General features: G+C 38.7%; 1 protein-coding gene across 4 annotated transcripts in view; it reads right to left on the reverse strand.

The window, feature by feature from the left end:
• DDR2 (discoidin domain receptor tyrosine kinase 2) overlaps nucleotides 1-15838 on the reverse strand; it is a 246942-nt gene that overhangs the window by 54948 nt on the left and 176156 nt on the right. For all 4 annotated transcript variants that reach the window (XM_078156524.1, XM_020988611.2, XM_078156522.1 and 1 more), the window contains one exon: nucleotides 337-439. In XM_078156524.1, the coding sequence (XP_078012650.1) occupies nucleotides 337-439 (103 nt within the window). The remainder of the gene's footprint in view (nucleotides 1-336; nucleotides 440-15838) is intronic.

The following is a 15838-nucleotide window of genomic DNA, read 5'->3' on the forward strand; positions in this document are numbered from 1 at the left end:
TCTGTATAAACAACAGTCCTGCCTGCCCAGCCTGGCTGTTTCCCATCACAGAAGCTGTGATTCCCCTCTGGGCTCCTAGAGCTCATGTGAGTATGATGGATGTAAGACAAACAAAACAGATACCAGAAAACTCATTTGCTGTTATGACTGGTGATGCTGAGCAGCACCCCTGTTGGTCCTCAGCAGGATCCAGCCCACAGTGCTGAACATGCCATCTGTTCCCTGCAACTAGATACAGTAGAGCAGGGCCACCAGACTGCCCTTCCCCCCAGCCTCATCTGGGCAGTGTCTGCAGGGACCCCAGGGACTGTCCCCTCCTTGGATAATTGTCCTTACCTTCCGTATTTGGCAGCTGTGGATTCCGACCACTGGCTAGAAGCTGTGATGTCCTCATCTGGAATGTGGCCTCCTGATGTGCCCAGAGGATAGCGGCATACCGCTGGATAGGAAGAAACCAAACATCAGAGGAGGGGGATGAGGGGGCTACTTTAGGTTTTATTCTTCAGCTCAAGAGGAGCATCACAACGATAACTGAGGGTGAAGTTATGGCACCGATGTATTTAAATCTCTCTATGGCATATGTCTAGCTGGATATGCTTCTTCCTTCTAGCTTGTTCATTCTCTTTCAACGAGGGCCAAAGCCGTAACTAGGACAGGATGAATTGAGCTTTGTCCAAGGGTTCTGACATGGTGGGGGACATGCTTCCCCTATGGTGACCACTGTCCCTGTGCTTTGCGTTATGTTTATGGTTCTCCACCAGCCTACACCATTCTCATCAACAAAATTGGGCTTCTGTGATCCTAGACTATGGACAAAAGTAGGGCATTGTGCTGGGTGCCATATTTTCAAAGATATTGACAAACTGAAGTGCCCTCAGCAGACAATAGGAGAAGCTAGAAGGAACATTAGCATCCACCTAGTTCTATCAATCAGTAAGCATCCTTGCCCTTACTATATGACAGGTACTCTGTAAAGTGGTGGGGATACAAGACACAAACAATCCCTGCTCTTGAAGAGTTGACAATCTGGCCAGGGAGACACCACGTCCATGTATAAGTACATACAAAATGGAAAAATAAGTGTGAGGCGAATATGCAGGGAAAGCACCAGCAGCTGAGAGAACTGGGAAAGGCTCCACGCAGATGACAGAGAATTTTCCAACATCTCTATTGAGCTGTCATCTGGATTACACTTAATCATGTCCAATGGCAGGGAACTCACCACCCCTCCCAAGGCAACTTGAATTTCCGGCTGCCTCTTCCATATTAAAACCCTTAAATCATTTGACTAGAGCTACCATACAGCTGGGAAGTAATTTAAAGGTCATTTGTCCAACCTCTCACTGTACAGGTAAGTTGTGTTGGATTTGGAATTCCTTATAGAACCATTCATTGAGTTGAATCAACCCACTGCCTTCATGGAATCAAAGTTGTTACTAATAATGGTTCAAGGCAAGGTCTTCCTTTCAGAGGTTGAGGATGTCAGGAAAAGAGAAACAGTTGTGTGCCCAAGCCTACAAGGGATATGCTGCTCTTACTGTATTACTAGGACAGGTATGGGGCATGAAGGGATTGTAACCTGTTTTCTCTTCCCCTCTTATCTACTACTTTCAAACTGAGCCAACAGAAACACACGCAAACACCAGTGCTAGCTCTGAGTCCATGTTTGTTCCCTTGTGTGAGAAATGATTATTTCTCTCTTGTATTAACAGCTAATTACTGAATTGGAACAAAAGTTTTTCCCGTTTTCTATTTCCTCATCCAGAAATCAACCAGTGTGGGAAATCTTAGGCAGAGATTTCTCTAGGCCAGGATCTAATCAGACAGTAAAAGAAATTTGAAGTTTAGGCTAATGGGCAGATTCCTGCTCATTGTGTTTTCTCCGACAGGTCTGGGTGAGTGTTGATTCTCCCTTTTGTCAAATAGGTCAGACATGGAAATTGACAAGTCTCTTTGACCAAGATTTAGGTGATCCAAGTTACATACTCCAAGACTCTCACTGTAATATAGCTCACCCTTTTGTTGTCCAATTAATTTTCCCATTAATTGTTAACCAATCCTGACACCCTCAGGAACACCTGCTCTTCCAAGGGCTATAAACTATGAGCCCACTGCCATGAGAGGCCTTTGGTCTAAGAGATATGGCCAAGGGACCATCCTTTTATTAATAAACATGGTAGCATTATTAATCAAATGATTAAATTACCCAGAATTATGTCTCTTCAGCTTTTTAAATGCTACACTCACTTATCTCCAGGCCAGCTGCCCCTGCACATTAGGCCCCAGTGGAAAGTCTAGATGAGAGACTAGGTCCTGGTCTCCACCCTCTGATATCATTACACAGATATGTGTGTGTATGTGTGTGTGTGTGTGTGTGTGTATATATATATATATATATCTGTGTGTGTATATGTGTGTATATGTGTGTGTGTGTGTGTGTGTGTGTATACACACACACACACACACACAGAGAAAAGGAGATAGAAAGGGAAAGAGATATCCAGAGAGACAGACAAAGAGAGACATATAGACAGATATAGAGACAGAGCAGATAGACAGAAACAAAGACAGAGAGAGGCAGAGACAGAGATCTCTCTATATACACATATATACATATATATACATGTATATTTATAAACATATATACACATATATAAACATATATGTGTATTTATATACATATATATGAATATAAAGAAACTGCTATAAGAGGCTGGTAGAATTGTTCTCATACCACTTATCTGAATCAAGCATTTCCTGAGTTCTTTTTAGTCATTTGGGGAAGAGAGTATCAAGGATGGCATAGGGCATAGGGTGGTGGTAATGGAAGTGGGGGATGGGGTAGACTATGAAGGACAGTTCAATCAATTACAGCTGCTGAGATTGCATCATTGCATGTCACAAAACAGTCTCTAGCATCAATGTGTTCCATAGTTCTTATACGGCCCTTGGCCAGAGGGCCAGCAGGACCCAGGAAAGGCATGGTCCCCAACCTCTAAGATCAGTTCCCATACAAATATCTTATGGAGAGTTGATACTCATGCTCCTCTGATAGATTCCAGGCTGCAGTGTAAAAATTCTTAAAGAAAGGTCACATTGGGAGAGGATGCTGTTCAAAATCCATCAGAAGAAAGCCCACAGAGAGTTCCAGAAGTTCTTAACACCCAGCCAGCATTGGGTGACTCAGACGTACCGGTAGCAGAAAATATAGGTGAATTTAAAAAAATAAACAACGATATGATGAATAGAGAAAAAGCAGTGGACTTGGAACTGAGAGTTCTGGTTTGAATCTCAGCTCCAATACACACACACACACACACACACACACACACACAGAGTAATTGTCCATCCCAGACAAGTGACTTTTCTCATTCTCTTTTCTTAGTGGGAAACTTTCCTGATGCTCTGTGCCCTCATCTGAAAAGGGGGGGGGGTAATAAATACTTATTCTAACCATCTGATGGGATGCTTTTTAAACCCTAAAACTCTACAGCTGCCAAAGTGATATTCCTGAAACATAGCTATGAAACTGTCACTTCCATGCTCAGGAAACTCCACTGGTTCCTGATTGCCTCTAAGATCCGATACAAACTCTACTTTTGGCATTTTAAACCCTTTGCAGTCAGATTCCAACTGGACTTTCTAGACTTACTGTACATGAATTGCTCCCCTTCACGTATTCTTTGCTCCAGCCAAACTGGCTTTCCAGTTATTCCTCACACATTCCACGCCCCATCTCCCTTCCCTCCCCATGCCTTTACACAGACTGGGTCTTATGCCTAGAATGAACTCTTTCTTCACTTCAACCACTTAGAATCCCAAGTTTCCTTCAAAGTTCACCTCAGGTCCTTCCTCCTGCATGAGGACTTACCTGATCCCTGTTCTCCCCCTGAAATAAAACATATTTTGTATGTACTGACAGTATATGTATGTTTCCCCCAGTAGAATGTAAGCACCTTAAGGGCAGGGATGGTTTCATTTTTGTCTTTTTATCTCTCTCAGCTTAGGTGTTTACTAAGTGTTTGCTGATTGACTGATACAAACACAAACTATAATTGTTTGTTTCACATCAAAGGATGAAATATCTCAGGATATTTACAAGATTCCCCAAAAGTAGCTGTAAGGTCCAAATGGAAACTGGCTCATTGTATGGAGTATCCGCAATCTATAAAGATCCTTTCCGCAATATTTCCTCACAAAAATACTTCTGCCCAGGCTCTGGCACTTAGTAGATGCTTAATAAATCAATCAACATTTATTAATCACCTACTGTGTGCCAGGCACTGTGCTAAGCTCTGGGGACACAAAAAGAGGCAAAAGACTACCTGCCCTCAAGAAAACTACAATCTAATGAAATAATATTTATTTGTAAAGTGTCTTGCAAATCTGCTAGCTATTACTAAAGATAGAGATGCTAGATAATATCAGATAGTAAAGATGTGAGAGCCAGGCATTTTCATCAGTCACCACACTTATTAAAGACAATTACCAGTGTCAGAAGTGCCACCAAGCAAGTGGTTTGATTTCAACTTCTCATCTCCGTCTAACAGTGAAAATCACTACAGAATGAAGTTCTCTATGTTTTTTTTTCCAGAAAGGAATGACATACAGTATTGTGGGAATCACTGAATAGCTCATCTTCTGGGTGAGAGGTGTCCCCCAACCACTGTCCAATGGTGAGTTAATATGTCTTCCTCAGGGTTGCTCCAGAGAAACATACCCTGCCTTGGTATTTCTAGGAGAATGGGCATCACTGGACAGAGGTCTCTGTCAATCTGTGCCTGTTGTGGAGTTACCAGAAGTGCATGGAGAACTGTCTTGGATTGGTTAGTAGACTAAGAGTAGTGGCAGCTGCCCATGACAGCTGGTTTTGAGAGTAGCCAGGGGTGTCCTGGAGCCAGCTCCTACCTCATTAGGACTGAGGGTGAATTGTAAGTGGGAACATTTACATCTCAGAAGGTGCAAAGGCTACAAAGCAGGGCTTGATTTATTGTTTTGTTGATTGTCTGGACTTAAGAAAGTGGTGGAGAAAATGTTGATAATTCAGATTTTAAAAAGTATGTCCTGTATACATTTTTTCAGATGAGTTTTTAAACATTTACCAGCAAGCACACCCCTGAGAGTATCTGAGACGTCCAATTTCTCCTTCAACAGAAAGGCAATATTCCCACAATTCAGTATGGTGCAGTGGGGAGAACACTGGCTTTGGTGTTAGAAGACCTGGGTCCATATCTTACCTCTGCTACTTGCTGTTAGTGTGATCTTAGTCAAGTCACTTAACCTGGGCCTCAGCTTCCTCATCTGTAAAGACTGAATTATATGGCCTCTAAAATCCCTTCCTGACTTTACACTACTGGTATGACCTTGTAATAAATAACTACTGTTGAAAACTATGCTGGGTTTATATTAAATGGCTTCTACAAGAAGAAGCTTCCAGTCTTCATCACAAGGGGGCAGCAAAAAAACTCTTATGAAGGAAATGGTTTTGTACCATTAGCAATCAATATCTAAAGAATTCACTCCACCCAAATAAAGAAAGTTGTAAATTAATCTCTCCTCTCTGAGGACCTTGGAGCTTACAAAGGATGGAGGTAGAATCATAGAATGTAGAAGCGAAAAGGATCATAGAGGTCATCAAGATCAACTCCTATATTTTATGGAGAAGACAATATGGTACAATGGAGAGTTGGCTGAATTTAAGCTTTCCTGAGGCTACTCTATTTTGTTATAGGACTGTAGATTTAAAGCTAAAAGGGACCGGAGAGGCCATCTATTCTAACCCACTCATTTTCCAGAAGAAGAAATTGAGACTAAATAATGTACTAAAAGGTCTTATGGGTAGTAAATATCAAAGGCAAGATTTGAACTTGGGACCTCAGACTCTAGGGTCAGTACTCCATCCTGAGCCACACTGATTGCTATAGTTATCCCTTCCATATCATGACTTTCCCCATCATGGTTTTTACATGTAGTAGGTTGGCATAAGAAATTAAATGGGAATTTGGGGGGACTTTTGTGAAAGCCGTATGTGACATGTGAAGGCCAACAGATGACACAAAGTTTAGAAACTCAGAAATGCAGTGTGTGTGTGTGTGTGTATAATATCAACAGATTTTATCTTTTGACTCTGTAAACACCCCATAAAAGAAAAAGAAAAAATTCAGATTTCTTCTCTGGTACAAAGGGAGGGCTAAAAAATTTTACACTGATTTTCAGTATCGCAGGGGCACTGCACCCTTAGCCTCCACAATGTGGAAAGGATAACTGTATTGTAGTTTGCCTCAAGTGAAGGAAGCCATTGTTGAGTCACTTAATCACATGAAAGAAAAGAGCATTCTGTGGGGCTGAACTCACTGAAAGGAAGACACTTTTCTAGAAAGACAAGAAGTTACTGACTTCTAGACCTGTGCTAGAGGTTGAGATGAATGTGGTTTACTGCTTCTTATGACCAACGGCTCACCTTCCAGTGTTGGGGCTGGGTTCAACTGCAAAAGGCCAGATGGCAATTATTCACCAGTCAAGGATGTTACCTACAGAACGCAACTATGGGCAAGAGTCATGGCAGGAGTCAAGAAGTCCCACAATGGACTCCGCAGTTCTGGTGAGACACTTTTCTTAGGACAGACCCATGCCCTTAATTATGCCACCACCTGCACAGTACTTGGCTTAGGGCTTGTGTCCCTATAGTCATCTGAAGCCCTGAAGAGAAAAAGCAACAGCTGAGGCCATTCATTGGTAATCAGCCACTCCAGATTCCACCACTGTTAGAGAGGCAGCACGGTTCAGTAGAAAGAATGTTGGACTTGGAATCAGAGGACCTAGGTTCAAATCCTGGCTCGGCCTCTTACTACATGTGTAACCTTGAACAAATCACTTACCTTCATCCTCCTCATCCATAAAATGAGGGAATTGGACTAGATGACCCTCAAAGTCCAAATCCAGCCTCAGATACTTACTAGCTATGTGATCCTGGACAAGTCACTTGAACTTTGTTTGTCTCAGTTTCCTCAATTATAAAATAGCACCTGGGCAACTCAGTGGCTCAGTGGATAGAATGCCAGGCCTGAAGTCAGGAAGACTCATCTTCCTGAGTTCAAGTCTGGTCTCAGACACTTACTAGCTGTATGACCCTGGGCAAGTCACTTAACCCTGTTTGTCTCATTTTCTTCATCTATAAAAATAAGCTGGAGAAGAAAAAGGCAGTATCTTTGCCAAGAAAATTCTAAATGGGATCATGAAGAATTGGACATGACTGAAAACAACTGAACAACAAAAATAACACCATCTTCTAGTGTCATTGTGAGGCTCAAATGAGATATTTGCAAAATTGCTTTGCAAACTTCAAAGTGTTAAATAAACGCTAGCCATTAATTTATTATTATCATTATTATATCTTCTTTGATGCAAGGTTATATTATATCACATCCACTGGAAGTTTTGATAAGAAATATCTCTCTAACCCACCTCTTCAGACCATTCAGACCACAAAATGCATGATTTTGCATCTTGTACAAGATCCCAGATTGTCTGGGGGCCTTGAAATGAGTGTAGAGAGGTGTTGCCAGGAGAGGAACTGATTGAAGAATTCAAGCCACTCATGAACCACTAACATGAGTTATCTGACTATGAGAGATGCCATTTTGGGGAAATCGTATCATTATTCCAAAAAGCCGTTGTCACATTATTGTAGTCACAGGACAGCTGGCACATTTGGGCTCCTTTAGCATGAAAGCACCAGAAATATGCTATTTCTTGTGGCATGGAGTCAACTCCCATATTTTCCATCACTGCATGTGTCATGGGAAGGGGTCAAGGTCTGAAGTTATGGTGCCTGAGTCTAAGGCATAGCTCTGCTGCTTACTTGTGATCTTAAGCAAATTTATTTACTTCGCTGACTCATTTTCCCTATTTGTTAAGTTAAGGGGGTAAACTAAATTATCTCCAAGATCCTTTCTGGCTCTAAATCCTAGGGTGGTGATAATAATAATAATAATAATAATAATAATAACACTGTAAAGGAGGGCAGCACATTCCAGTTCTGTTTGACATAACCCACCAAAGGCATTTATTTTCCATGGGAAGTAACCAAGAAGCTTTGGGCCAAAATCGGTATTGATTTTTCAGGACCATTACCATGGAAGAAATCCTTTATTGTGGCAGAGTCCTTCTCAAAACAGTTAACAGTGCTATTATGCTCAGCTCAAACCTCTGTTTTAATAACCACAACTCTGTGCCAGTTATTATAATAAACAGGTTGCCAGATCCACTCATGATTAATAATGGATCTCCAGATATTTAAACTGAGTTTAAGGAATTTGCAGAGATGAAATTTTATGAGTTGTTCCTATTGTGTCTCACTGTCCCCAAGCAGGTCAGAGAGAAAAGATTACTAAGAATACTCTGAAGCAGGTTGTTGAGAAAGATTGGCCAACAAAACTCACAAGGTTTTTCATGGTTCAACATATTCCTTCATATTCAAGAACAGGAATTAGTCCTGTTAAATTTCTAATAGGGAGACAACTCAGTATCTACCTTAATTATCTCCATCCAGACTTATATGAGCACTTACTGTACCAACAGTGGATAAAGTGTTGAACCTGGAGTCAGAAAGACCTGAATTCAAATCCAGCCTCAGACACTCATAGTCTTGTGATCCTGGCCAAGTTACTTAACCTCCACCTGCTTCAGTTTCCTCATCTGTAAAATGGGAATAATAATAGCACCAACCTCAAGGGGTTGTTACGAAGATCAAATATGTTAATAATTGTGAAGTGCTTTGTAAACCTTAAAGGGCTCTATAAATTTTAGCTATTATTATGGAAGCAGATTCTTAATACTGCTTTATTTATACTTCCTCTTCCTTCATCTTTATCATAATAGTTACACTTTGTTAGCAATTATGGAGGACCTAGGGGGTGGTTTCTGCCACTACATTTGAAATCACCTGTAATATCACACAAGAACTGATATGTAGACTGATAAGGTCTATATGGACTGAGGTGACATTGCTATTTTGACCCACTGAGAAGATGTTTGTTAGATCACATATTCAGAGCTGGAGGGGACCTCAGAGGCCAACATCCTTATTTTACAAGTTTTAAATGACTTGCTGGAGATGACACAGCTGGTATCAAAGATGGCATATGAATCCAGGTCGTCTGATCCCAAAGCCAGTAGAACTGGCTGTCCATCCAACTGTACCACTCTATCTCCCTAACCACTCCCAAAACACCATTTCCCCAGAGTGACTTGACAAGAGTAGAAGTATGTCCTCAAAAAAAACAGGGGTTCTTAGCTTTTGGGGGTTGTAGATCCCTTTGGCAATCCAGTGAAGCCTAAGGACTCCCATAATGTTTTTTTAAATGCATAAGATAAATAAATAGGATTAAAAAGAAAACCAATTATATTGAAATATAGTTATCAAAATATTAATTTTTAAAAATTCATGAAACCCACATTGCATCTACAGCCATCCAGTTTGGATTTGCAGTTACAACTCTCAAAAATTGCTACATAGTGAAAAAAAAAGCAATCGTTCTTTATTGACCACTGGAAATGCTCAAATGGAGTTACCCAGTAGTATAACATGAAGACACCTTCACACACAAAAAAGGCTCTATTTTGATGGTTGCAAAATTATTAGTAAAGGGAAGATAGAGTTTTATATAAAGACTAGGAAGTGTTGTGGTTCCATGGTACTGTTTTTAGCCATTCCCTCTGAGCATATCACTCGATGCTGCAGCCATTTTAAGAAAGGAGTAAGCTCATAATGCATTTTTTTTTGCTGCAATGAATAACTTCATATGAAAAACTGTATCCCTTATTTTAAAAAAGCATAGTTTTTTTTTACTTAGTGTTTTCAAAATAAGTATTTCTTTAAGCTTATATTCTGTACTGACTCTTGCTTTTTTTTCTGCCTTATTGGCACTCTGAGATCAAATGTCAGCTCCTAGCAATTGTTTCCAGCACACCAAGTATTAATCTGCAATAGAGTTGGAGGTAGAACCAGTCACCAGGGAGGACTGGGATCCAGAGATCAACACAGAGCAGCTAATGATACTTAGACTAGACCGTTGTTGGAACACAGGATGCCAGGAACAGGAAAGGAATCCAGGTAGAGTTATAATTAGCTTAAACTAGAAAGTGTCACAAGAACAAAGCCCAAAAGGTACCATACAGGTCAATGATTATGGGAGACAACCCAAAAGGGATCAAATCTCATCTAGCCCAACACACATTTACTGAGCACCAACTGTGTGTGAAGTACTGTGCTTGGGGATTCAAAGACCAAAAAAAAACCAGTCTCTTCCCTCAAGAAGTTTATGTTTTACTGAGGAATACATGTAGACAGAAAACTATATACAATATAACTTGAAAAGGAGGCAAAAGAGGAAAAGGAAGAGGAGGAGGAGGAGAAGGGAGAACATTAACAAGTTGGTAGATTAGGGAAGGCTTCCCAGAAAAAGTGGCACATGAGATGAGTCTTGAAAGAAACCAGAAATCCAAAAAGGCAAGGGTTCAAATGGAATGCATTCCATGCATATACGAAGGCAGAAGATAGAATACTAAGTTCAAGGAACAGGAAGTAGACCAGTTAGGCTGGAATTTAGAATTCATGAAGAAGGTGGATGTCCAACAAACCAAGAGAGGTAGCTTGTGGCTGCACTGTGAAGGGCTCTAAATGCCAAGGGGAGGAATTTACCTTTTATCCTAGAGGTAATAGAGAAGCATTGGTAATTCTTTAGCAGAGGAGTGACCTATACTTTAGGAAGATCATGTTGGTAATTGTGTGGAGAATGGATTGGAATAGTAAGAGACTGAACGCAGGAAGCCCAATGTGGAGGGTGGTACATTAATGTAGGTGACAGGACATGGTGGCCACTCGAGTGGAGGGAAAGGGGCAGATACAAGAGATACTGTGGGAATAGAATTAGTAAAATTTGACAACTGATTGGATACGGAGACTAATGAAGAAGACCAAGTGTCCAGGATAATTCCAAGGTTCTTAACCTGTGTAACTAGAAGGAGATTTGTGCACCCACAGAAATCAGGAGGTTTAAAGGAGGGTTAGATTGTGTCAAGGCTGTGTAGGAATGGGAGGGGAGGAGAGGATGATAAATTCCTTTTTTTAGTATTTATTTATTTTTAGTTTTCAACATTCACTTTTATAAAATATTGAGTTCTAAATTTCCCCTCTTCTACCTTCCCCCTCCCCAAGATGGTATGCAATCTGATATAGGTTATACATGTACAATCATATTAAACATATTTCCATGTAAGTCATATTGTGAAAGAATCAGAACAAAAGGGGAAAACCACAAGAAAAAAAAAGAAAGAAAGAAAATAGTATGCTTCAATCTGCATTCAGATTCCATAGTTCTTTCTCTGGATGTGGATAGCATTTTCAAGAGGATGACAAATTCTGTTTGAAATATGTTGAGTTTGAGGACATTCGGTTTGAAATGGTCAGTAGGAAGTTGGTAATATGTAATTAGGCTTGGATAGACAGAACTGGGGATCACATGCATAGAGATGATAACTTAATCATGGAAGGGAATAAAGCTACCTCAAGATAGTGGGTTAAGAAAGGAAAAAGAATAATATTTCCTGGAATGAAATAAGATGAGGAAGTGGAAGCAGCTCAAGTGAGCTGGTATATTCACTAACATTAATAAGAAAACCCTAAGATTCCATTATTAGAAGTGGTATGGGAGAGGGTTCATAACTAGAGTCAGGTATAAAGTGGCTCAATGCTTGAAAGGCTTATTAAGGGTCATATGTTAGGATAAAAGGCAGGGATTTGGAATAAAGGAATTAAGGTACAGGATAAGGTACAGACTTCTTCACAGAAATCTCAGCTAATATTTTCTTTTTGTTTTCTTACATCCAAACCCCAAACAGGGCTAAATGAAACTGTGCTGCCACAAGCCAACATAGTCCCTGATAATTTGTTAGAAGTCAGACCCTGAAACAGTTTGGGGAAGAATTCAGGTTGATAATTAGTGAATTACTGAAATTAAAGGAGAATTTATTGCCCTAAGTCAGAGAATCTTAGAATAGAATCTTACCAACAGAAGAAAGGGTGTTTAAAAGACAAACTAAATACTAGAGAGCTCTAATTAGCCGGATGACTATTCTGTACGTGCAAAAAAGATTGTTCCCTAGAGACTAAGATACTGAGAACCTACTCTTCTCATGCAGAGAAAAACCACACACAGCTAAGATTCTGGGAGTTGGCAAACCTTTTTCTGAGGATTTTTATGTAATTATTTTTTTTTCATCAAATATTTCCCAATTTCATGTAAAAAAAAATTAAACTCATTTTAAAAAGACTGAGTTCCAAACTTTCTCACTCCCTCCCACCCCTTTCCTGTCTTTGGGAAGGCAAACAATTTTAAATTGATTATACATGTGAAGTCATGCAAAACATATTTCCATATTAGCCATGCTGCATAAGAAAATACAAACAAAACAAAACAATAAAAATAAAATGAAAAAAAAAATGGTGCTTCATTCTGCATTCAGAGTCCATCAATGGAATCTCTGGAGGTGGCATTTTTCATCATGGATCTTTTGGAATTGTCTTGGATCATTGCCTTGATCAGAACAGTGAAGCCCTTCACAGTTGATCATCTTCACAATGTTGCTGTTGTTGTATACAATGTTCTCTTCATGCTTCTCACTTCATTCTGTATCAGTTCACATATACGTTTTCCCAGATTTTCTGAAAACATCCTGCTTATCATTCCTTATAGTATAATAGTGATCCATCACAATCATGTACCACAACTGGTTTGCCAACCCCCAATTGATGGGCACGCCCTTGGTTTCCTGTTCTGTGCCATCCCAATGTGCACTGCTACAAATATTTTTATACATAAAGGTTATTTTCCCTTTTCTTTGATATGTTTGGGATATAGACCTAGTAGTAGTATTGCTGAGTCAAAAGGCATATGCAATTTTATAGCCCTTTGGGCACACTTCCAAATTGTTCTCCAGAATGGTTGGACTAGTTCACAACTCCACCATGGGTGAATTAGTGTTCCAATTTTTCCACATGCCCTCCAGAATTCATTATTTTTTTGTCATGTTAGCCAATCTGATAAGTATGAGGTGGCACCTCAGAGTTGCTTGAATTTGCATTTTTAATCAGTAATTATTTAGAGCAGTTTTTCATGTGACTTTTGATAGCTTTGATTTCTCCTTCTGAAAACTGTTCGCTCATATCCTTTGACCATTTATCAAATGGAGAATGGCTCTTATTTTTATAAATTTGGCTCAGTTCCCTATGTATTTGAAAAATAAGGCCTTTATCAGAGAAACATGGTATTAAAAAATATGTCCCAGTTTCCTGTGTTTCATCTAATTTTGGCTACATTGGTTTTGTTTGTGCAACACCTTTTTAATCTTTCTTACCTACTTACTTACTTTCTTTCTTTCTTTCTTTCTTTCTTCTTTCTTTCTTTCTTTCTTTCTTTCTTTCTTTCTTTCTTTGGTGAGGCAGTTGGGTTAAGTGATTTGCCCAGAGTCACACAGCCAGTAAGTGTTATGTGTCTGAGGCCCAATTTGAACTCAGGTCCTCCTGACTCCAGGGCCAGTGCTCTATCCACTGTGCCACCTAGATGCCCCCAAACCTTTTTAATTTCATGTCATCAAAATTATCTATTTTGCTTCCCATACCCCTATCTCTTGTTTGGTCATAAATTCTTCCCTTGCTTATAGATCTGACAGATACATTTTCTATGCTCCTCTAAATTACTTATGATATCATGCTTTATGTCAAAATGATTTATCTGTATTGACCTTATCTTAGATTTAGTGTGAGATGTTGGTCTATGCCTAATTTCTATCAAACTTTTTTCCAGTTTTCCCAGCACTTTTTGTCAAATGGTGAGTTCTTACCTCAAAATCTTGAATCTTTAAATTTAATAAACACTTGATTACTGTGGTGTTTTAGGTACCTAATCTATTCCATTGAACCAATGCTCTTTTTTTCTTATCCAGTACCAGATTTTTTTGTTGTTGTTGATTACCACTTTGTAATATAGTTTGAAATCTCGAACTGCTAGCCACTTTCCTTAACTTTTTTTCTTTCTGTTGATTCTCTTCATATTCTTGACCTTTTGTTCTTCCAGGTGAATTTTGTTACTGTTTTTTCTAGCTTTATAAGATAAGGATTTGGTAGATTGATATGGCATTGAATAAGTAAATTAACTCAGGTAAAATTGTCATTTTTATTATATTGGCTCTGCCTACCTATGAACACTTGATATTTCTCCAATTGTTTAAAATCTGTCTTCATTTGTGTGAAAAAAAATGTTTTATAATTGTGTTCATATAATCCCTGGGTTTGTCTTGGCAGATAGACTCCCAAGTATTTTATGTCTGTCATTATTTTAAATGGAATTCATCTATCTTTTGCTGTTGAAAGTGCTGCAGAAAGTGATAGTTTTATTTCCACATTGCTTATTCTTATTCCTTCAATTTCTTTTTCTTGTCTTATTGCTATAGCTGACAATTCTAGTACAATATTAAATAACAGTGGTGATAATGGACATTCTTGTTTCATGCCTGATCTTATTGGGAAGGTTTCAAGTTTATCCCCATTATAGATAATGCTTACTCCTGGCTTTAAATAGATGCTACTTATCACCTTAAGAAATGCCCCATTGCTTCCTATGCTTCCTACTATTGTATTTTGTCAAAGGTTTATTCTGCATCTGTTGAGACAATCATATGACTTCTGTTGGTTTTGTTACTGATATGATCAATTATGCTGATAGTTTTCCTACTATTGAAGCAGCCCTGCATTTCTGGAATAAATGCCACTTGATCTTAGTGTGTGATCTTTATGAAATATTGCTGTAATCTCCTTGCTAGTCTTTTATTTAAGACTTTTGCGTTGATATTCATTAAGGAAATTGGTCAATAGTTTTCTTTCTCTGTTTTTGTTCTCACTGGTTTAGGTATCAGCACAATATTTGTGTCATAAAAGGAATTTGGTGGGGTTCCTTCTTTACCTATTTTTTCAAATACTTTATCTGGTATTGGGATTAATTGTTCCTTAGATGTTTGGTAGAATTCACCTGTAGGTCTATCTGGTACTGGGTATTTTTTTTTCTTAGAAAACTCATTGATAGTTTATTCAATTTATTTTTATAAGGTAGGGTCATTTAAGCATTCTCTTTCCTCTTCTGTTAATGTGGGCAATTTCTATTTTGGAAATATATATCCATTGTCACTGGCATACACTTGGGCAAAATAACACCTAATGATTGCTTTGATTTCATTTTGATTGGTGGTGCATTAAACCTTTTCATTTTTGATAGCAGTAATTCAGTTTTCTTTTTTAAAACAAATTAGTCAATGATTCAAGGTTTTTTTCATAAAACCAGCGCCTAGTTTAATTTTAGTTAAATCATTATCTTACATTCAGTTTTATTAATCTCATCTTTGATTTTCAGGATTTCCATTTTGGTGTTTAATTGGGGATTTTTAATTTTTTTTTATAGTTGCATGCCCAATTCATTGATCGTCTTTTTCTCTCTTTGACTGATGTACAAAGTAAGAGATATAAAATTTCCCCTAGATACTGCTTTGTTTGCTTTCCACTAATTTTGAAATGTTGTCTCATTGTTGTCATTCTCTTTAATGAAATGATTATTTCTATGATTTGTTCATTCTTAAGGATTAGATTGTTTAGTTCCCCATTAACTTTCAATCTATGCTTCTGTGGCTTATTATTAAACATAATTTTCATTACATTATGGTCTTAAAAGAATGCATTTAATATTTCTGCTCTTCTACATTTGGCTGTGAGGTTTTTATGTCCTAATAC

This window comes from Phascolarctos cinereus, unplaced genomic scaffold (genome assembly GCF_003287225.1).
Source record: "Phascolarctos cinereus isolate Bilbo 61053 unplaced genomic scaffold, phaCin_HiC Scaffold_5;HRSCAF=322, whole genome shotgun sequence".
Lineage (NCBI taxonomy): Eukaryota > Metazoa > Chordata > Mammalia > Diprotodontia > Phascolarctidae > Phascolarctos > Phascolarctos cinereus.